At 40.5% G+C, this 23569-nt stretch overlaps 3 protein-coding genes across 3 annotated transcripts; all 3 read right to left on the bottom strand.

Moving 5' to 3' along the window:
- Positions 1–6342: 6342 nt before the first annotated feature.
- Positions 6343–8360, bottom strand: LOC106929554 (gap junction alpha-3 protein-like). The gene has a single exon (XM_015006582.2). The coding sequence runs from the start codon at positions 8320–8322 to the stop codon at positions 7237–7239; it is 1086 nt and encodes a 361-aa protein (XP_014862068.1). The 5' UTR covers positions 8323–8360; the 3' UTR covers positions 6343–7236.
- A 2996-nt stretch (positions 8361–11356) lies between these two features.
- On the bottom strand, positions 11357–12335 carry gjb1b (gap junction protein beta 1b). The gene has a single exon (XM_015006594.2). It carries the CDS (start codon positions 12324–12326, stop codon positions 11499–11501), a length of 828 nt encoding a protein of 275 aa, XP_014862080.1. The 5' UTR covers positions 12327–12335; the 3' UTR covers positions 11357–11498.
- A 1741-nt stretch (positions 12336–14076) lies between these two features.
- On the bottom strand, positions 14077–22122 carry LOC106929559 (uncharacterized). The gene is made up of 8 exons (XM_015006586.2): positions 20569–22122; positions 19358–19490; positions 18212–19250; positions 17862–17992; positions 17589–17737; positions 17216–17370; positions 15367–15452; positions 14077–15276 (listed from the first exon to the last, which is right to left on the bottom strand). The coding sequence occupies exons 1-8, from the start codon at positions 20707–20709 to the stop codon at positions 15194–15196; spliced, it is 1917 nt and encodes a 638-aa protein (XP_014862072.2). The 5' UTR covers positions 20710–22122; the 3' UTR covers positions 14077–15193.
- Between the last annotated feature and the right edge of the window lie 1447 nt (positions 22123–23569).

The following is a 23569-nucleotide window of genomic DNA, read 5'->3' as shown; positions in this document are numbered from 1 at the left end:
CATGAACTTGATTTATTGCTTTGCCTGGTCTTTATGTTGATTCTTCTCACCATCATTCAACAATTGATATGAATCAAGAAATATCTATTAAAAAGTACAACAGCAAATGATTCATGAGTCCTACTCACTGATTATATCATGGCTTAGCATATTCTTTGTTTTAGCAGTGACATTTCACTGTTGTCTGCACACAAAAAATTGGACGGCTGGCATTCAATCGGTATTAGTTGGGACATTTTTGGGTTCCCAGCCCAGGTTTGCGTCACAACTTGTGTTCATGAGCCAGTCTTGTGAAACTCCGGATTGGAAGCACAAGGGAAACTGAAATGAAATGATGAAGCTGGAAAGGAAGTGTTTTACAATAAGACATTTAACTTGTAATAGTTTCAACCTGTCAGATATAAATGCAGTTTTTCAACCGGAGCTCTTGAATCTTGAGCTACTCAAGAGCTGCTCCCAAAATCAGATGCAACACTTCCCTCTAGTGGACAAAGGCTAGAAGTGAACCTTGTCAGAACCTAAACCTACTGAACATGAGGAAAATCATTCTAGTTTCTACAGAATAAACAGTTTGAAATTACAGTCTGGTGGTAAAATGAAAAATACAATTAAGATGTTATATTTACTGAAACAACTCTAGAGGAAATATAATAAGGTTTGAGTTGATTGGATTTAGTCCTGTGTTCTACATTTACTCCACAAAAACCTGGTTAAGTCCAATTTAATTTAATTATTAAAATAAATGTATTTGTTAAAATAAAATAAAGCTAGGAGTTAAAGGGGGGATAGTATGTAAAATCGCCATTTTTGAGATTTATAGCATTTTGTTCCGTTTTTGCCTGTTTGAGAATATTAATTTCTCAAACATGCATTCCTCAATGTCTTTAAAAAATATGTAGCTTTATGTTATTAAAGCTAAAGTTTAATCTGTAATATCTTCATAACAAATTTATTTCGATCAGGATTTATGCCAAGTTGATATAACAAAGACATTCTGAATAATGTCAGCTTTGTATTAAAAGTGTCATGATTTATTGAATGACACTTTATGACAACAATCATAAATATTCATGAAGTCTTACAGGTTCATGACAGGTGTTATGTCATGTTTATGACGGTGTCATGATGACAGTCTTATTCAAAACCCACCAAGTAAAGTGTTACCGAACAGACTGTTCTGGCTAATATTAAGGGTATAGAACAGTATTTTCAAGTTGGACGAAACAGCTGCATAATGTATTTGCTAAAGGTCAAATCCAGCTGTTTTTGTTCACTACATTATACTCTGTGTTAGTAAAAAAAAATTCTGTATAATTAGTGTTATTATTTAGGTAGATATTGCAAAAATAATCTCACACAGACTCACAACACTGAGTACGGTATTGAATGCTTATCAATATTCTGCACATTATTCATATTTTTCTTTTAGCCAAACACTCATTTGTAGCTGATGGATTTTCCCCAGTCTTGTTTGTCGGGAGCAGCCTCCGATGATGCTGCTCCCGACCAGCTGCTTCTTTATGTTTTATTAAGACTGGTGAGATCAAAGTCTTGTCGCCATGCATTGTGTCCACCAAAGTCTTTGGGTCTGATTTGTAATCTGCAGACTCAGGTTAGATGTCTGCATCTAACCTGAGCAGTTTTATTTTCAAAGAATTTTCATCACAGAAAATTGCCATCAATCCTGGGAAACCTCAGAAGAAGATAAAAAAAAAAAACAACGCACAAATATATTTAAAATATATTTTGTGTATATTTTAAATATACACTTGAGCAAGTGTATATTTACACTTGGAAAAATACATATTTTGTTCACTTAAAGTATACTTTTACTTATATATTAAAAGTGTATTTTGGTACAATTATGTTTAAGTGTGTTTAAAGTTATAATTTCGAAACTGGTATAAGCATGCCTTTAGTATACTTCAGATATATTTATAGGTAGCACACTTAATACTTAGTATACTTAAAGTGTACTTTCATAAATGCAAGTATGTTTGAAATATACTTAAGTATACTTTTTTTCACCTGAGAAATATTGATTGAAATGTTTAGTATTGGAGTTAATAATCAGATACAAAAAGGTTTTGGGGGATTTTTTTATATTTTTATAATCATTCGGAATTAAGAAGTACATTTAACTTTCACACAAAATTATCCCAGATTTTCTGTGGCCTCAGAAAAAGTGGAATGAATCGATTGAGTCGTGATATCAACACAATCTCTCAAGAGTCCATGAGATGCTTTATTAAGTTGAGCAGAGGGTTGGAGTTGTCACATGGTGGCAGCAAATGGTCAGCCTGTTCCTGTATCCCCATAAGGAGGCTGAGAGGAGCGCAGACAAATCTGATGCCATAATGACATTTTCTGCATTGGAAACCGTGACAGCAGCTGACTTCAGGTCATCTCCCCCACTCTCCTCGTCTTTGGAGCCCCTCTACTTTCCGTTTTTCTGCTGGTAGCGAACCCGGAGATGCATTCATTTCAAACAGAGGGCGGCGTTAGTGATGACAGGCCTGTGAACACACTGACTGATTCGGCTATCGGACATCACAAGTCGTCCCCTTTTTCCTTTTGGCTGATATTTTATGAGTTTGGCCCTGCAGCACCAGCGGGTTGGTGCAAGGGCAGGCTTTGCTCCCGGGTCTGTGTCATCATCACACATTTACAGGGCAGCTCAGCGTGATGGAAAAGAAGTCAGAGTGAGGATAATTGTGTCAGGGATTTTAAAACACACTCATGAACCACCTACAATTCTTCCTCTTAAACCTTAAAGCCCGCTGCTAATTCAGTGCGCTAGCTAGCTGCTTTTGGAGACAAACGTAATATATCGTTTCAATGCTGTGGAAACTTCTCAATTTTTATTCATAAAACCCAAGATAATGTCAATTCAACCTTCTGGTCATGTGACGTTATGTGAGTTTGTGATATCATCTACAGATCTTTTTTGATGAAATATTGCAGCCAAACATTATACTGTCTATAAAAAAAATAATCTTGGAAAAATAAAACAATTTCTTGAACAAAATGTCAAATAACACAAACTGATATCATCATAATATTTGACAATCACAGAAAAAAAAAATCAAATATTGTGACTGAGAGTAAACGTGGTTTCAAAGTCTTTTTTTATTGGGCATATAGGTAAAATCTGTAAAAGTGATGAACAGGTAAACTGGAAGCTATTTTTTTACAATGATTATCAACCATGTTTTATGTTTTGCATTAAAAAAATCACATCTGATGGTTCTGGTTCTTCAGCCCAATTTACATAAAAAAAAAAATCAATAACATTTTTATTCTAAAACAAACACTGACCAAGATTAAGAGGAAGTTGTTATGTCCAGCAGATGGCGCAGCCGATGCACAAATGACAAGCAGGGGGAGAAGTTTGAAATAAAAGTAAAGACAGAGGGCAGCAGAGTACTGCGTCACGCTGCAGGAGCTCAGTCCAGCTTGTTCAGTTCATCTAGGTGAATAATTATTGTTCAAGATGGATATGATCAAATTAAACTGTATCTTGTGCTTCTTGATTGGGATGTTCTCCACAGAATATAACATTTAACTGGAGCCATGTGAACAATTAGGCAGGACAAGCAAACACTTGATCTTCTATGAAGCAGAGCCTATAACCACTGACAAAACAATAGTACTCCTAACACATCCTAACTGCACTCACACTGGCATGTTGGAAATGCCTCGCTGGAATACCAATGAGGAAAATAAGATTGCATTATGGGGAGGGAGTAGTTTGATTTCTCCTGGTCTTGGCAGTCAGCTTTCACTCATTTGACTACTAATACTAAAAGGCAATGCAGAGCTAAATCTGTCTAAGATGAAGGATCCGGACTATGTCTCGTGAAGTCCAAACCTCGCAGGATGCTCTGAGATCAAATCAAAACGTTAGTACTCAGAGCATTCTCTGTGAAAACCTTCAATTGTTCTGTAGTTTAAAGAATTTTGAAAGGCAGGAGTAGCAAGCTGGTATAAAGAGGAAGTGTATTGATATAACCCAGAATAAATGATTTTCATCCTGGTCGTGGAACACTGGACCAGCTCTACACCCTCAGCAGGGTCAAGGAGGGTGCATGGGAGTTCGCCCAACCAGTCTACATGTGTTTTGTGATGTTGAGGGGATCCGTTTTGGTGGCCTTAGGATCGCATCTCTGCTTTTTGCGGATGATGTGGTCCTATTGGCTTCATCAAGCCGTGTTCTGCAGCTCTCGCTGGAGAGGTTCGCAGCCAAGTGTGAAGCGGCCGGGATGAGGATCAGTGCCTCCAAATCCGAATCCATGGTCTTGAGCTGGAAAAGGGTAGAATGCCTTCTCCGGGTCACGGGGGTCATCCTGCCTCAAGTGGAGGAGTTTAAGTATCTGGGGATCTTGTTCACGAACGAGGGAAGAAGGGAGAGGGAGATCGACAGGCGGATTGGAGCAGCGTCTGCCGTGAAGCGGGCGCTTTACCGGTCCGTCGTGGTGAAGAGAGAGCTGAGTCAAAAAGCGAAGCTCTCGATTTACCGGTCTATCTACATTCCCACCCTCATCTATGGTCATGAGCTTTGGGTCATGACCGAAAGAACGAGATCATGGATACAAGCGGCCAAACTGGGTTTCCTCCACAGGGTGGCTGGGCTCTCCCTTAGAGATAGGGTGAGAAGCTCGGTCATCTGGGAGGGACTCAGAGTAGAGCCGCTGCTCCTCCATGTCGAGAGGAGTCAGTTGAGGTGGCTTGGGCATCTGGTCAGGATGCCTCCTGGACGGCTCCCTGGTGAGGTGTTCCGGGCGCGTCCCACCGGGAGGAGGCCCCGGGGAAGACCCAGGACACGCTGGAGGGACTATGTCACTCAGCTGGCCTGGGAACGCCTTGGGGTTCTCCCGGAGGAGTTGGAAGAAGTGGCTGGGGAAAGGGAAGTCTGGGCCTCCCTTCTGAAGCTGCTGCCCCCGTGACCTGACCCCGGATAAGCGGAAGAAAATGGATGGATGGATGGATGGATGGATGGATGGATGGATGGATGGATGGATGGATGGATGGTGTCATTTTTCTGTGTAAAACTGACTTTCATTTTTCATCTTCATTTCAAAAGTAGATATTGTCGAATATTTTATTTCCTTTGCTGATTTATGGTGTTTTATATTGCAAATAACACTCCTGAGTATTCAAATGTTATATTTTACTGGCTTGCCCCCTCCCAGCTGTCTGGCACCCCAACAAACATAAGTAAAGCCCTCAAACCTGGCCAGAATTTGAAATGTATGTGAAAACACTGGGAAAACCATGATTTATGAGAGGCATGACTCTTGGTTTTAATATTTCAGACAAAAAGAAGATAACCTGATTTGTTTTCCCGCTGACAGAGCCAAAACCGAAAGGAATTCATGATTGGTCTAAAGAAACCAGAGTGGTTCATCGTCCTGGACATGCAGTTTGAAGGTTTTCCTGGAGGTGTGTGCATTCTTCTGTGCTCTGTCTGCAGAACAGCACAAATCTTTAAACATGATGTGTTTTTTTCGTGCATGGCCGTGTCAGTTTTGAAACAGTGATATATAGATGACCCATACTGCACTTGACGGGTTCTTATTTCAAATGGATTAAATAAAACATTGCAGGCCGAAGAAACAATATCTGTTTTTCTACACTCATTTACACTACCTTTCAAAGTAATATTACTCTTTACACATTTTAATATTTAAATTTATTGATTTTTTTAAATTATTTTTTTATGACAGACAAGCAAAACTTGCAACAAAAATGTAAGGTAGAAGGAAAATGACACATAGTTTAGTATACTTTACTAGCTCAGGCTCAGATTGAATTGAAAGTGTTCAATAACAGAAAATTTCAAGAATTACCTCAGATTCCTTATTGAGTTTAGACCTGGGTCATTGTTCCTTGATCTGTAGTTTGTAGGTCTGCAGTTTGTTCACTCTTCTATTCCACTGAATCCTTCCTAGAAGAAGATTAAATTACGCAGAGGGGAAGTATCGGTTGGTAGTGAAGGTCGTCTGGGCAGGTGAAGGCCTGCATTAGAAAGGGAAGCTCAAGCTCAAGGTATAAAAAATAACTTCTGTCTATAAATTGTGCCCTAACTGAGTTTTCTCTTGCCTTCATGAGCAGCCAGGGGTGAGTTAATATTGTAATAAAATGCAATGAATTTTGTGGCTGTAATCTAATGGAATGTTAAAAATTTTATTTTTATTATTTGCGAGGCACTGTAAAAGTCAGGATGAGCAATCATGAGGTAATGTGAAGTACACAAAATAACAGCTGCCACGGTCATTTTCCAATGTAATCACTTCCCCTTTTTCTCGATTTGGAGCCGGAACACAAACGAACCGCCGGCGGTGCAAATTTAAGACAGGTTTATTTTGAGCAGTTAAACAAACACGGTCGTCACCAAGTGCTTTACAGGAAACAAATACACATACAAACAAGAATCGACCCCACCACCCCCACATACACACACAAAAAAAAAAATAAAACAAAAATGTGTTCACAATTATCTACTTCATGGCTGTCAAAATAAAATACAAAAACAAAAGAGGCAGCACAAATCTGGGAACTCATGACACCAGCCCAACTTCTTCTGGAATCAGAGACAGCCAATCCGCCCGTTCAATGAGCTGTCATGTATTGCACAATTCTTTGCTTCAAGTCAGAGCAAGTGAACTTGATTGTGACCTCAAAACAGGCAAAGGAAGCTAAACTTAACTCTTCACCCTATCTTATTTCATTCACTGAAGTCAAGCCAGAGCCCAAACACATTCCTGCTCTGAAGTCTGAGAACTTTCTGAACTTCAAGGAAAGAAAGAAAAAAAAACAACAAAATTAAACCTGATGAAACCATGTAATTTAATGCAGAAAGAGTCATACCATACAACCCAACTCAATAATCACCAATACAAATCAATTTTTCATCATAATGCATTTGTGTAATCTGTGTTCCACAAACAAATGTGATTTGGGATAAGATAAAAAGAAAAAACTATTAAGTTTCACAAAATATGAATTTAATGGCAGCAAAGCAGAAAGCTGATCTGAAAAAGGTAACCCACGTGTGTTGAGTGTACAAATACACTGGCCTCTACTCTTAAATGTACCCCACGCCCAAAGTTGGAATGAGTCAAACCTGAGTCGTCTTGTGTGAGAGGGTGAGTTCAGCATATACAGCAGCTTTCCTGACAATGTAAGATTCCCCTCACAACTGTTTTAAGACCCTTCCAAGAAACATATCCCTCCTCATATCTTCAGGTCGTCTATTCTAGTCCGGCTGCTGCTGTGCTTGCCGCCATGACCAGACCTAGTTTGCGTAGGAGACCCGGGGGCTGATACTGATCCCTTTTTTCCCTTCACGTCACATTCCTCTGGCTTGCTGCTGCTCCTCTCCACCGCCAAATTGTCCTTATTCTGCTTGTAGGCAGCCTTGCTGTGGTAAGGGTGGAAGGACGAGTCTGTTCCCTCAGACAGGGGAGTGAGGTTGTAGCTTGGTACCGGAGGGTAAGACGGCTGGACTTGGCTGTGCTCTCGGAAGTAGTCATCGTAGCTTGGTACCAGAGGCACAGGAGTCTCCCTGTGGCCCTTGGAAATGCTCCGCAGGTTCTGTTGACCCCTCCTGAAGGTGATGCCCTGGCGGCACTTGGTGAACCCCAGGTGGTAGATCTCTATGAGGTTCAGGAACAATGAAACACTGGCCACCCCAAGCATGAAGATGATGAAGATGGTTTTCTCTGTAGGACGGGATATGTAGCAGTTGACCACATTAGGACAAGGTGGTCTGTCACACGTATACATGGGTTTCAGCTCAAAACCGTACAAGAGGTACTGGGCTACGATGAAGCCCACCTCGAACAGTGTCTTGAAGATCACGTTGAAGACGTACGTGCGCAAGAGCTCCCCCTGAATCCGCACCCGTCCCTTCTCGTCCCTCACGAGAGCTTTCTTGTGATGAGCATCCACAAAGGGAGCTTGTTTGTCAACTAGCTGTTGCCTCTCTTTGTCTTTCTCCTTCTGCTTCTCCTCCATCCGCACCAGGTGTAGAATGTGTCCCAGGTAGATGAGGGTGGGCGTCGACACGAAGATGATCTGCAGCACCCAAAAGCGGACGTGAGAGATTGGGAAGGTGATGTCGTAGCACACGTTCTCGCAACCGGGCTGCTTGGTGTCGCAGGTGAACCCCGACTGCTCGTCGCCCCACACCTTCTCGGTGGCGGCGCTGAGGATGAGGATGCGGAAGATGAACAGGACAGTGAGCCAGACCTTTCCGACCACAGTGGAGTGCTCCTGGGCTTTTTCCAGAAGCTTCCCCAGCAGGTTCCAGTCTCCCATGGCTGTGTCAGGTCACTAAGATAGAAATGAAGAGTTTAGAGTATGTTTTCTTGTCCTAAATGACTATGGACCGTCTAAAAAGTTACAGGAAACTTAAAACAGATAGGCAAGTCCCTGACGAGTCGAGGGTTCAGCGGCTGAGCAACGTGTGGCCTCATCCAAGTGGATGCAGACAGGATTATATTTACTTTAGGAGAGTATATATTTGGTGGGTGCAGACAGGAGCAAGGCAGGTTTCAGGCATGATTCTGCATGTCCTGGCCTTCATGACCTCAAGCCATGGCAACATGATCCCCTCAAGAAGGTGAAATCAAACACTGGCCAGATGTGTTGGAGGTCCAAACCGGAGACATTTGAGTGATGCTGCTACTGTCGGCTTCTGATAAAAGCTGTGCTATAAATGTTTTCCATCTCAGATAGATTTAATGTTCAGCAGAATGATGCTACTGTGAATTGAACTGATGTCTTGGCAGTCACTGCAAAGACAGTTTTTAAATACTTTAACAATTACAGGTAGAGCTGTTTGTTAAAAACAAAAATGAATATCAGTCCTGCTTACTTCAAGGTAACAAAACAGAAACTCAAATAATTGATGCCGATTAAAGGTTAGAAAGAGCTCGTCTTGAAATGACTGAAAAACTGGTCATAAATCTACAACTGTTGACTGTAAACATAAAAGGTCACAAACACTCAAATGATACAACTCACATTTACTGGTGAAAACCACTTTGTGAACACAAAACATCTCCTGGAGTGAAGCTTTTCACGTCTCGAAGCGTCCATGGAGCCGTCATGTTCTGCAGACAGGCCTCGGTGTGGCGCCTGATCCGAGGGCCCTCAACCAATGCCCTTGAATGGACAGGAAAAACGAAGTCCGTCTAGCGATATGCTTCGTTCATCACTGAAAAAAACCCATCCGACTCAGTCGTCCATCTTCAAAGCCTGCTAACAGAAATCAGGACCCAGGCTGCGGCCCAGGGGTCTTCCACGGACACCTAGCGCATTGGAAGCCCTCTTAACCATGTCCAGCTCGCTCTTCCACGTCACCCCCTCCCTTCTGAGGTTAAATTTGGCACAGTGGACTCTCTCTAATGTAAACTTCTGAAGACCTTCTTTCTCAGCTGTTGCACTGAGTGACAGGGAAGCGAGCCAATGATGTTTGTCCGTTATGCCTGTCTAGCCAAAAGAGCTCCTGGGGACTAAATATAGCACAGGGGCCTATCTCCTATCACGGAGGGTGGGTGGGTGACATGGCTGGGAGATGAGCAGCCTGTGGTATCCTTGTGTTACAGCCTGAGGGAAAAAAGCCAGCTATTGGTTGTAAAATGACATGACAAGTCAATTGATCAGGTAGTTTGTTTCTTTATTACACAGTGCGTAATAACCCAACATACTGCATGAAGGGCTTTTACCTGGGTGTGAACCGGTGCGTTTATGCATGTAAACAAACATGCATTTGAGAGCATAAAAATGTGTTGAGTCAACAACAACGTGAAAACAATGTTGGTGTCTTTTGACATGAAATTGTCAGACCTCGACAGATGCAAAGTAAGCAATACACAGATGCACGTTCTAATCAGGATCTGCTGAAAAGCTGGTCAACGTCAAACATTTACTTGAGTCAAGAAGAAAGCAACACCCACCTCAGTAAATGCTAAATTTGATTAAGTTTAATTTTATTTACAAGTAATTTAAAACATTAGTATAACTAAACTTTGACGTTTTCAGTTTGTTTGGTCATAAGAGAAATTAAATAAATTGTTGTTCGTTGATAATTTTTACTTAGAAGTTGAAATTTCCAGTTCAAATGTTGAATATTTAACAGAGCAGAACTACTTCAACTTACCCTTCTAGTTGAAGTTAGCCTGGTTGCTGCACACATTATTGAGCAGATCCCATTAGTTTATGACCTGCAACATGGTCAAGTAAGGTTTCAAGAGCTTTGTGATTATTAGCAAAAAATAATTGCTATTGTATTTATTAACCCTATATCACGGATTGTTTATTTTACCTCACAAATAATTAATACTAACACACTAAGCCGACTGCAAATAAGGAGTTTTCTTAGATGAATATTTACAGAACAGCAGCAAAACAACTAAGGGTGACCCGGAGGGGGGTGGAGAACTAAAACATTAAAAGTAATGTTCTAATTTTTATGAATAAATCCTGTGTTTAATTAAAAGCATTTTGTCAAAATGTGGTTTATTTATATGACATGTTCATTTTACAGGCAATTTTCTAGCTTTTTATATCTTTTTTCTTTTTGTTATACGAGTCTGACCGAGACTACACCCCACCTGAATTTTTACCAATAATTAGTTTTTTTTTTTTTTAAACACAGTCTAAGGTATGCAGCCGCTTCTACACAAAGTTAGACATTTTCATTGAGAGTAAACAGCCTTGTCTCCGAACACTTGCACCAGATTAAATAAAGGCATCAATAAATATTACAAATAAAAGCATATTTCCTCATCTGGCTTATGATTGCTCTAGTGATGTTCATCCTTATTTAGAACTTTTTAGTTGTAGTTTTGTAACCTTAAAAGTGTCAAAATAAAAAAGTAAAATATTACAGAGTCTGCTGTACTATACCCTCATGTGCAAACTGATCGAGGACTGGCTTTCAAAGTGATACATTTACAATGTAAATGTTCCACAGCACCTACTTTTTACCAGATTTTTGTGTTCTGGAAGAAGTCCCTCTATTTCACAGCTCATATATACAACTGTGCTGGCAGTAAACTGGAAGCTTTGAGAGCCTGGACCAACTGCACCTGCAAGAGCCCATCAAATGCATCCTGCTTGTAATGCTCCGTCATGCAACAAATATGCAGCCGTGAACGAAACAAATTCTTATGGTTTTCTTAAATCAGTCAGGTTTCCCTCAGTGTCAACTCGTGTGGGAACAAGTGAGAGACACAGAGCGCCACAACCTAACGCATTGTGGTGTCGGATTTGTAAGAAATCATTACTACGTCTTAATATGCTGGAGATGATTTAGGCAAGAAAAAGCATCACAATTAAGTGAATATAAAAAGGAAACAAGTAAATGATTTTATTATGCATATATATATATGTATATATAAACAGTAAAATAAAGAAATATACAGTTAAGGTGTCGTTAATGCAGAAAATACCATATTACAGGCATGATTTATTAGTTTCACGAAGCTTCAGAAGGCAGAACACCTCTCGCCCTTTTCGGTCGGACTCTTTTTGGTCACAGTTAGCTTCGACTTGAGCGAATGATCTGCTATCAGCTGATTGATTTCATTTTGTCTGTATGAAGACAACCTTTGAGTTATCCAAGCTGCTTTGGCCTCGTCCTCGGGGCGATTCATGCACCGTTTGCAGGCCCTCGCAATGAGGTAAACCACCTCGGCCAGGTTGAGCAGCACGCACACTCCGGACACGGTCAGCATGAACACCGTGAATATCGTCTTTTCTGTTGGTCTGGAGACGAAGCAGTCCACCGTGTTGGGGCAAGGGTACGAGTCACATTTCACCAGTCGCACCATTTTAAAGTCAGGATAGATCAAGTAGAAGACGTAGAGGAACGCCACCTCAAAGATGAGTCTGAAGACGATGCTGATCATGTATGTCCACCAAAGAGCTCCTGTGATCTCAAACTTCTGGTTCTTGATGTGCTCCAGCTCCTTGGGGCTGCCGCGGCCCGACCTTTTCAGGGCCTTCTTGTCGACATGTCGCCTGTGGGCCACATGCATGGCTACCAGCAGCGCCGGGGTGGACACCAGGATGAGCTGGAGAGCCCACAGCCGGATGTGTGAGATTGGGAAGAACTGGTCGTAGCAGACGCTGTTGCAGCCGGGCTGCTGGGTGTTGCAGGTGAAGCCGGACTTCTCATCGCCCCAAACACTCTCGGCGGCAACCACCAGCACCAGGATGCGGAAGATGAAGATGACGGAGAGCCAAATGCGTCCGATGCCGGTGGAATGCCTGTTTACACCGCTGATCACGGCATAAAAGGTTCCCCAGTTCATCTTCGACTCCAGGTCTGCAGAAAGGTCAAGGTAGAGTAGTTATTTAATTACACTGAAAATAAAAGGAATGCATTCAATTTTTTAAAAGCCCCTGAAGAAAAATAAAACAACCAAAAGACAAACTAAGTCTTTCCAGCACACTGCCAGTAGTTGGTCTCCTAAACAACCTCCTTCTCTGACAATCTTGATTAAATCAAACTGCTGCAAGAATCCAGTATTCAGCCTTACCAGGCTCATCCGGCTGTGCAAGCGGCGTAAGCAGCACCGGGGCCAAAGATGACCATCCTGAGGCTTGACAGGAACATCAAGCTGGACTCGTCGGACACAGCTGACAAGAAATGCCAAAGTAGCCCTGCCGGCTCTATAAAAGCAGGGGCGATGGCCTAACACAAAGCACCATCACAAGACGCAAGAAATCGAAGCCAATTGCAAAACTTTTGCTGAGTCACGTGGCTTGCTGACCCCATATTAATACTGTACTCCAAAACTGGCCAACCACTCATTCACAGACAGACAGACCGACAGAAGGACAGCTGTAATTCCTCCAAGGAGCCAGAAAGCCATTGTCTAACGGCAAAAATACCACAAAAAATACGATAATTTCCTTTCAAACAATACGAAGAATATGCCACACAAATACTTCTCCTGAATTATCTGTTAGGATACTTTCTAGTTGGATGTTAGGAGCACATCAGCTACATCGAATCATTTCTCCATTCCCAATTGATGTTAGTCTATACAAAATTAAAACCAGAGTGTGTATTTTACCTTCAGCTGTGGTGGTACACAAAAATGTGTACAAAATGGGAAGAAAATTAATAAAATATTTTGTTTTTCAGCAAGCCAAAAGGCTGGAATGAAAACACAGTGCGTTTGGAAAATGCAAATCATCCCTCCACCACTAGCCGCTGCCCTGCACCGTAGCAGTCATATGCTCTTATATAAACTATTTACATACAATGGTGGCCTTTATCAGGCTGCAACAAGACTCTTTAGAATTCAGATCAAACGCCTCGATTTCCGCCCACCCCGGGGCAAAAGAAGGAATCTGTGTGGACACAAAAGGCCTCAGCTTCGCCACATTATTTATTGTGCTTGGCGGTTCAGTGACGTGAAGGAAGCTTTTGACCTGGGCCACTGCTGCGGAGAGTCAGGTTGGCAGTTTACAAAAAGCATGACTGTTCAGATAATCTATGGATAAATAATGTGATGATCCTCTCAACTGTTCCAGCACATTCCTTTTAATGCGTTACACAGTTCAGTGCCATTCCTGAATTGTTTTCAAAACACCCTGGCAGAAACCCTGGCCAGACTCTTAGCCCGCTTTTGTTAAATTATAACAAATTATCAGTAATTTACAACAGCACAGTTTGTGCAGTCTATGAAAGAGTCTCTGCTGCACACGAATTGAAAGTGAAACGAGATGAATCACTCGCTGCTCGGGCTCTTAAACCCACCCGGAAACTTTTATGGCTCCACGAAGCGATTCCTTACAGTTGGTTCTCGTAAGTCAAGAAGAAAAAAATAAAATTAAATGAACGATTCAGAGGAACAAACTGAACTCCAGCGGGAAAACAATGCCCGTTTGTCATCTCGCATACATTCAAATAATCTACAGCAGTACACTGTGCCATTTCTGCGTCACTTCTGACAGGGCAAGTGGGAGGGTGTGCGTGGAGAAGCCGATTCTTTGAATGAACTCGGAAAAACTCATTTGCATTCAATCCACTGACGGGAGACGAGAAGCACAAACGGTGCCAATGATAGTAACTTTATTTCAAAAGCAGGAACACACATGGAAATCGACATGCAATTGGACATGAAACCAATGTGGCTTTTTGATCTTAAGCAGGGAACTTTGAAATGAATTTAAGAAATAAAACTAATCTGATGTACAGACAAGTCAAGTAGAATTTTATAATACAGAGAATCCAGGTGCACCATCAGTTCAGACACTCTCCAGGGGGACTTCTTAATCATGCACCTTATGTCCCTCCTTAAACCTAAATATCACATATGCTTTTTTTACACAAAATCTCAGTCTGTGAGAATATGAGTTACATACATTAAAAACTTTAAAGGAGCAGCAAAAAGAATAGAACAAGATGTTGAGGGAAGAAATTGGGTCGTTTTATGTAGGTCAGTGTTTCTCTCTGGAGGTACCAATACAGTACAGTAGTGCTGGTCTGGCTTTTAATGGCACTTGGATATAATTCTAAAGCAAAAACTATTAGCACGTTTAAGTACAAACCTATCAATTATAATGTAGTGAACCAATTTATGCTATTTTCTAGAGACTTCTGAAGTTGAAACTTCATAAAGGTCCAGTTCCAAGTCTGAAACCCAGCTGGGTTTGCTGGTCGATTTGTTTATTGAGGAGGCTAACTGACAGTAGCAATATACGCTTAAAGTAAATTTTCACATACTTTCACAGTGTTCACTGAAATTTGTTGTAAACAAAAAAAAAAGTAAATAAAAACAAAATACTCAATTTAAAGGCAAACTTGCAAAGAATGTAGTTCTACAGTAAGTCCAGTCAAAAAAAAAAAAAAGTGAAGTTTCTACTCAGGATTTAATTATTTAAAATAAAAATATATATTAATTCAATCACTGCAGTTTGTATAAAAATTACACATAACGAACACTCGCTTTGGGAAGGCGATGCACAGATCAAAAACTGAACCCAGAGTGAGTTCTCCAAGTTAAAAGGCTTTTGAAACCCATTTTGAATCCACTGTATATATTCACACACTGCAAATCAATCAATACTTCAGAGCTACAGATTGCGTACATTAAAAGCTTCTTTCACTACATGGCAAACGTTCTCACAGCAGCTTACAATCTCCTTCAGTGTCGGCTCACACGGTTTATTTTTTATTTTGAGAGTAGCATGAGATGAGATATTTTTCCCATTCAGATTCTTGTTCCTTCATTTTACGTTGAATAGCACCTGCACACAAAAATCAAAAAGGTGACAAAAATAAGAATTATAAGCAATGCGAGCAACACAACTGGGAGGAGATTCACTTGCTCTACTTACTCTTTTTCAGAAGACAATTGTTCTTCACTTTGCTGTGCCTCGCATGTCCATTTTGGGCTAATCTCAAAGACAGAGATGCACCCCTCCTAAAAAACACACACTTGCTGGCGTTTTCACATATTTACAGTGACTTGCATAAGTATCACTTTGCAACAAGAAAATGAAACATATTCAGTAGATTTTTTTATGTGACTGATCAACAGAGCAATGCGTAAGTAATAATTTTTTAAAATTCTAACAATCTGATAAAAGTGTTATGCATTTGTATGCAGTGTGAATCCTTTGTAAAAAAACACTTTCATGCTGTTAGTTCCAACTCATTTAAGTGGCGTCTCCACCTGCTTCGGAAAAAAAAAACAAGGCGAATTCTGTCCATTTTTCTCAAGTTAACAAACTCAACCTGACTGGACAGATCATCGGTGATGATTCAGATTCTTAACTGGATTTAGTTCTGGGCATTAATTAGGCTTTTCTAACATGTCGGTGCTGCGATCGAAACCACGGCACTATAAAGTGCATTTGTATGACTTTTCTGAGATCTCCCTACGGTAATTATCAATGGTGTATGATGACATCATGGAGCCGTGTACTATGTTTGGGGATTCCTGGTTTAGTACATTGACCGTTTCACTGTAAAGCTGCATTACCATTTCCTTTTCTTTTTTTTTGCTTGTGCATGATTCAGCAGATCTTATGGTGCAACACTGTTGAGAACGAGAGTCTCAATCGAGATCTTATGGTGCAACACCTATACATTTATAATTTATATTAATATGCCTGTTCAGTTCCATTTTCTTATTTTCATTATTTCAGTATTTTTTTTTTTACTTAAGTCAATAGTTTATTCATACCAAGCCACTGTTCAACTTTATTTACTCATTTCTGATGTTATTCTCATTTAACTCTACACTAGTCACTACACAGAAAACAAAATATTGGTATCATTTGCAAGTAATATAAATTTCAGTCTCTTTGAGAGTGTTTTGGATGTCGTTTTCACCCATTTGTGCTAATTAACTGTTGTTGTTTTTTTTGGTAACTTAGTGCCATGTTCAGTCCGACCACTGATGCAATACCATGTAAGTCGGGAACTATGAACCGTATAAATACTTTAAGTTCATAAGTATACATACTGCTTTTTTTTTTTTTTTTTAATTGTAGCGTTTTGAGATTTCTTTAACCAATACCAATAACGCTGGAAATGTGGATATTTTTCTGATACAGCTTGATTTTCAAGAAAAAACGTTGTTTCTCAATTAATTAATCATCTAATCTACCTGTAAAGATTCTCTTCTTGGAGAACTGAGATAAAGAAACAGGCCAGTAATTTGTAAATGTCCCCTACCTGCTTTATTAAGGGGTATTACTATTTTCATGTTAAGGTTTTATTTAGCCAATTATACACCTTTGTGCTTTATGCACTTCTTTGTGTTGGTTTAACACATAAAAAATGCCCCCGAAAACACAAGTTTGTGTTTATAACATGGCCAAAGGAAAAATGTGAAGGACCATGACTACTTTTGAAGGCATTGTACACAGCCACTATACGTTCCAGATGATTTGGACTTACCTTGTAATTTAATCCACCACTTCTATCTGGCTCCCCAATTTAAAACCACTACTTTATCCCCCTAATGACAAACTGATGGCATTTAATAATAATAATCAATTTAATTTGCACCACACTTTTCATTAGCAAAAATCTCAAAGTGCTACACAGTACAACTAAAATCATAGATAAAATCAGCATCATAAAAATCATGTGGAGGTAGAATAGGCTTGCTTAAATAGTAAAGAATTAGGGCACTTCCCTTATTCTCTAATTAATGAGTGGTTTATCATAAAGTACCTCATAGCTCCAAGTTTGCCCTTTTCCAGGAACAGCTCAACTGTAACCGTGGGCCCCTGTGGATACAGTCTGGCATACAGCGTCCTGTCATGTACCATTGCTTTGAACCAACCCACCGCCTCCTCAGTCCAGTCTGTGCCATTAATGGGCATCACCTGAAGGGGAGGAAGCAGAATAAGTACCGTGAGCTGAGTGAATTTCCTTCATTATGAGGCAACAGATAAAGCTGTGACTAAGTAAAGGACATAATTAGCCTTTGTTACAGAGCTGTTGGTTAACTTTTCCCATGAATACAGACATTAGTTCCAGAAAGTGATGTAGCTGGGTGAACCCCAAGAGAAAGCTGCTGGGTTTGGAGTATTGAACCACTCACATCTGCCATAGAGACCTGCAGAGCCTGAAGTGGAAGCACCGCCATTTCTGGGGAGAGCTGCTTAATATTGCAGAGTGACACACAGGAGCTGTCACCATAGTCCAACCTGTTCACCTCCACGTTTATGGATGACTTCTTCCCAGTCCCATCTATAGCATCCAAGACAGAACAGGTTAGTCTGAAATTCCCAAGAGGTGACAGTCTGTCTGAGTGACACTGCTACCATCTAGAGGCAAGTCTTTGTAAAACCACTTCACATTCAACTAGACTCACTGCTGCTCACTCCAGAAATCCCAGCCACCTGAGCCCTGAACCACTGCTCGCTTTGCGGAGACCAGTAGACGACCTGAGCTCCGATGTCTGGGATGCAGTTCTGCTCGGCGTATAACTGACCGACTTTAAGGCTGCAAACCAAAAACAAGACACAATTACATGAGAAAGAGCACGCCAAGAATGAAAAACGATAAGGTGAAAGTGTATTTAATGTGTAAACATGACGTACCATACCATACCAACTTTATTTATAAAGCACTTTAAAACAACCACAGCTGATACAAAGTGCTGTACATCAAAACACAACATAACAATATAAGTTGTGACTTATGACTGAACAAATGACTTACTCTGTAAAAAGAGCCTCCAGTTTCCTATGGGAGTCTGCATGCTGAATGTAGAAGTGGCTGGGGCTGACAACATGAGACACCACCACTTCGGTCTCTTCAAACTTCCGGATCTCAAATTCGGGAATGTTTACAATATTAGTTGCCAGGCGACCTGGATGATCCGAGTCGTTTTTTTCAAGTCGGGTTTGTGTGTGCTGCGGGGTTTGGGGTTTTAATTCTATACCGATGCTAGAATTCTCCACCTGAGCAAGTGCTTGTTGCCATTTCTCAGTATCCAAAGCAGTGCTATGAACAGATTCCTCCAGCAAGACCTCTGTGAAGATGTCTCCTATGTCCCACAATTCAGTTTCCGTGGCAATGACGCAACTGTAGATCAAAGATCCGCAGGAATGGACTCTTTTCACTTGGAAAACCGGAGCCTGGTTAACGTTTGCGTGCAACGTTTTAGGACCCAGCTCGTCTACAGAGTCGTCTGTCACAACATGTCTGAATTGATAGCCTTTTGTTTTGACGGTAGGCGACGACCGCAGGAGAGACCCTGAATTGTTTGCCTTGTATTTGCTTTTAGTCTGCTCCAAACAAGTGACCTTGAGTGAACCCTTGGTTTTAGCTTTCTCTTTGAGAAAGCGCAGCAGTTGGGAGGAAGTTTGCTTTTGGTACAGCACCTCGACGTCATCGCCATGGCCCCAGATTACTTGAGACTTCAGGTTGCACTGAGACTTCTCTGAGAATGCGTCTTGGATAGGAGGTAGTAGGACTTCTGACTTCCCCTCACTCACCACGTTGCTCTGAATAATGGCAGCTGGGATGTGCATGGAGACTTCTTTGTTTTTATCTTCAGACGCGGCCTTTTCCTTTTCCGGCTTTAAACGGGAGGAGCTTGGAGTCAGAGGAACGTTGACCAAGTCTGATGACTTGCCACCATCTTGCTGCCTTAAAGAGCGCAGGGAATCGAGGGAAACTTTAAACTGCTGATGGGACAGAACGGCTTTGAGTGGCTGAAAGTAGTTGAAGCTCACCCTATCAAATGATTGGTAGTCTGTGAACATAGAGGAAACAAGAAAAGATTGTATTCTTCAAAGCCTGAAAGGATTTCCTTCACTTCAACCTTCAAAAGAACTGAATGATTTGATTTATTTGACTTACCAGCTTTGTGATTCTTTAACAAAGCCGAGAGCTTCCCAATTTCATTGCACTTTCTGTCCAGAGCCTTTATGACATCTTTGAACCAAAGGTTTGGGATAGATGAGTTGAGGACACCATGTGCATCTTCATAGGCCTGGTGGATAGGACACAGTGGTTTATCAGAAGGGGAGGAAAAAGGCAATAGGTTTGTCTTATGAGCTGAAAAGAAACATAAAAGATTAAAAGTTCTGGGAATGAACTGATACTGTTCAGAAAACACTGAGCACCAGTCATAAATCGTATCAAAACAAACAGACCTAAAGCAAAAAAAAAAAAAAAAAAAAAAAAGTGGAAAACAAAGTGCACCCTTTCAACTCAGCTGCTCATAAATCTCTCCATCTTGGATCAAACTAAGAAGCAAGAGTGGATTAATTTGTTTGCTGGGATCTTTTTTTAGTTTAAAGGGTTCCATCACACTGAAGGAAGACCATAACTTGTCTGGGTTTGTGTATATTTTGCAGCAGAAATGGGAAATACCAGTGACATTGGCTGGCCTTGAAGGCACAAAATAAAAATATTGCCAGATGTTAATTTTATGTTCTTAGTAACTGATCAAAAAAACATGTAGTCTTTCAAATTTCTTCTAGAAATATTCCAAAAAAAAGATAACATTTGCCAAATTATTTAGCTGTTCTACTTGTATTAAATGAGAAAGACCATATTTAAATACATTTTCTATTTAGATGGCTCCCCACATCTCTACAGGAGATGGAGGCATTTTTGTACTTCTGGTTTTTTTTTCTTTCATACAAGGACGAGGTGATACAGCAATAATTTAATATCCCAACTTTTACAGTACAATCTCTGTCATGATTTTAATCACAACAAAAATAAAAAACCTACACTGATGATTTTTTTCTAATTTTCCCACCTAAAAAGAATGAAAAGGTCTGTATTTTTCATCCGAAATACACATCAACTATGAGAAAATTAAAATAAATAAATAAATCCAGAAAATCACATTGTATTTAAACAATTATTAATTTTGTTAAGGGAAGTTTTTTAAGTACCATTATCTATGTTGTATTTATTTGATTAATCTGTCCCCATTCTGACTTCAATAGTTTTTTTTTTTAAAAGCATTAACATAGCGACAACAAACTAATTGTTTAGCTAACACCAAGGTGATTTGTGAGTGTCGCGGCTCTTTTCATCCCTGTAGTTAACAATACCTGGTTAGTGAAGTCCCGAAGTTCTTCCTCCAGCTTATTTCGAGCCTTTTCCAGCAAGTACAGTTTGTAGGTTAACTGCGCTTTCTGGATGATTCTGGACGTGTGCGGTTCCTGGTAGACGGCAATCTGCTGGGTAGCCATGCTGACCCTGCCTCTTTTCTTCGTTATTTTCCTACGTGTGCGCACAGAGGTTCAACTAGCTGTTACGTTCTTTCCTTGAGTAATTTGCCAAATTAGAACAAAAATATTGTTCCGAGTGTAAAACTACAATTTCCTCCGTGGTGCGAACTGTTACCACACCACAGTAGTCCCTCTGAATGTCTGCCGGTTGACCACGCTGGTTTGTCGCTCATTTCCCTAAAGTAATCCTCCTCTCAGTTGTCAGCAGCAGCCGTTGGTTTTTGGCCGGATAACTCGGTGTTTGCCATGATGCCTGCTGGTGTTCACTCTTTGTTTTGAGGAGTTTTAGTTCCACTTAAACCACGAGCAACAAAGTTCGGAGTGCTGTTGGTTTTTCTGACGAGTTTTGATGGACCAGGCTTGTGACGAGTAATCCAGAAGGATTTTTACGAAGGCCTGTGGCTCCGGAAGTGTTTGGCGGACGAGGCTCGTAAGGTGGCTGTACCACGTGACTGACTCAGAACGCGGTTGGTTTGACCTTGCAATTTAAAACATGATATGGCGGCATGTTTTGCATGTCGTCATTTAAAACATGACATATGTGCAATATAGAAACAAGAAAACACATTGAAGTCTGCGATTATTATTATTTGTTAAAATGACCTGCTAAGTCAGATAATTAGTTACAGTTTTATTTATAAGATCTATTTTGAAATTAAAGTACATTTTTCTTTTCTGAGTGTTACTGGGCCTCGAGCAACTATATAGTCCAGAGAACGCTGTTGTTTTGTATTCTGGTCATTTGTAACTCATCCTGGAAGTAGCTTGAAAAGACAATAGGAGAGGTGAGCTGAATCTGCCTAGTAGGGCTTTCTTCTTCCATCCCTCCTTAAAAATGTATCTGCTGAGATTGGCTAAAGCGGTGACCTCCCGAGCCACTCTCACCCCACCAGGATGCAGAGTGTTCCTGTCAGTTGCTCTGCAGTTGCCATACCAAGATGTAATGCAGCCTGTCAGGTTGCTCTCAGCGGTGCCCTGGATAAAGGTGGTGATAAATGGAGGACTTATCCCTTGCTTCAGCCCTCCGAGGGAGCCCTTCCTCACTCTAGTGAGTGTTCAGCCTTATGAAGCATATCATCCCAGCCCCTCCACGCCTATATCTGAAGCTTTCTCCTCACGAGGCTTTCAACCCAGTCCGAGACACCTTCTTACTGAATCTCTGTCATGTGTGAAACGACGCCAGCGAAATGGGGAGTTGGAAGTTGATTCACCACTAACACAAAAACATATGGCTTCACAAGGCCATATTTTTCGCGCTGATAAGATGGAGCCAATGTGTGAAAAGGGCTTAGGTCAGTGTTGCATTTATCTCTGGCATTTTGTGTGTAGACTTTCTCCACTCACCTGCTTGGATTCTCTCAGAAGCGTACAAATACAAATACAAAAAAAAAAAGTAAATAAAATGTGAAGGATTTCATTAATAAAGTGTTTACTGGATAAATAAGTTGCAGATTTGTATTGACATTTTTTTTTCTGCAATAAGCAGTTTAGTTGTGATTCTAGGTTTCACTTGCTTGCTCTCATATGCTACTAAAAAAGCTGCAGCATTTCTAAATGCCATGCTACTACAACCACCAAGAAGAATGAATGTAATTTACCACTTGCATTCCTTTGGTTTCACACCTAACATGCACTCCGCATTGTGTTCTCGGAGTCCTCTTTGCTCAAACTTGTCAAGCTGCTACTTGATCTAGAAAACTTGTGGGGTGGGGCTGTTATGTGGCTCAAGACCTGAGTGATAAGCACTCTGGCTATTCTGATGCTCCTGCTGGAGTCAGTGACTCAGCACTAGAGGTAGATAAAATTCAAAGGGCACAAAAAAGAAAAAAGTTATATTGGTGATTTACACCATTTGAAAGGACAGTGTTAGCAGGGGAAGAGGTGAAGACAAAATGTCCTGCAACACTAGTAAACTCCATTGTTTATGCTTCGGTAGTATATAATTAAAGTTGAATAATGGGCTCTTAGTTGAGTAAATATGATACGGTTCAAGTGACAATGACAAATTCCGGTAACACCCAAGTGATTCACAAAAGTAGGCACACCCCTGTTAAAATGGCAGGTTTTGAATGATGGAAAAAAAAATAAGACCACAATAAATAATTTATCTTAAATTATTGATTAAAGCTCTGTTAATCTGACACAAATCCTGCACTATTAAAGTGAAAAGAAAAAGCCTTTTCTTTGGAGAAAGACCCAAAGAAAATAAGTTGCTTAAGATTACTGACATAATTACTTTGTTTAAGCACCTTTTGGTTTACTTCTAGTAGGACATTTTCTTTCAAAGGGCTCTGCCAGGCCAGCATGCCAGATCTTGACTTGGCAAAATCTGCCTTCTCTGGAAACTAATAACGTTTTCCAGTTCCAGCGAGGACACCTTTCGACACGTCTGTCCACATTACCACAAAGATTTATTTATGGTCAGTTTAGTACTGGACTCTACTTTGTTCTAAAGCTTTAGTTTTATTCACAGAAAGAGCCATTCTTATGTTGACTTGGATGTATATTTAAAATCAATGTGATGATGGACAATAAAGTTCCTCTTCACGTTGTTGAGCTTAATCTGATGGATATTTGACAATGTTCATCTTTCTTGACATAAAAAAAATGTTCCACATAATCCAAGAACATGAAACTGTGCCCATCAGGTTTCAGAACAGGTTTTGTATTATTTTGAGGAGGTTCTTCTTTTTCCTGGTTGATACCTTTAAACTATGATTCGTCTGATTCTTTGCAACCTCTGTTAAAGCTTTAAAATTCCAGCCAAGAAAAAGTCAGGAGAACACCACTAGCACAGCTGAATTTTATTTATGCTAATTCA

The sequence above is a fragment of the Poecilia mexicana genome, unplaced genomic scaffold (genome assembly GCF_051168715.1).
Source record: "Poecilia mexicana isolate PSO_F unplaced genomic scaffold, ASM5116871v1 scaffold_10, whole genome shotgun sequence".
NCBI lineage: Eukaryota > Metazoa > Chordata > Actinopteri > Cyprinodontiformes > Poeciliidae > Poecilia > Poecilia mexicana.
This window is presented reverse-complemented; position numbering and strand designations above follow the sequence as displayed.

Coding starts and splice junctions, on each gene's coding strand:
- LOC106929554 (XM_015006582.2), bottom strand. CDS start 8,322: ATGGGAGACTGGAACCTGCTGGGGAAGCTTCTGGAAAAAGCCCAGGAG.
- gjb1b (XM_015006594.2), bottom strand. CDS start 12,326: ATGAACTGGGGAACCTTTTATGCCGTGATCAGCGGTGTAAACAGGCAT.
- LOC106929559 (XM_015006586.2), bottom strand. CDS start 20,709: ATGGCTACCCAGCAGATTGCCGTCTACCAGGAACCGCACACGTCCAGA. Junction 19,491..20,568: donor TTCGGGACTTCACTAACCAG/GTATTGTTAACT, acceptor CCTATCCACCAG/GCCTATGAAGATGCACATGG. Junction 19,251..19,357: donor GTTAAAGAATCACAAAGCTG/GTAAGTCAAATA, acceptor CTATGTTCACAG/ACTACCAATCATTTGATAGG.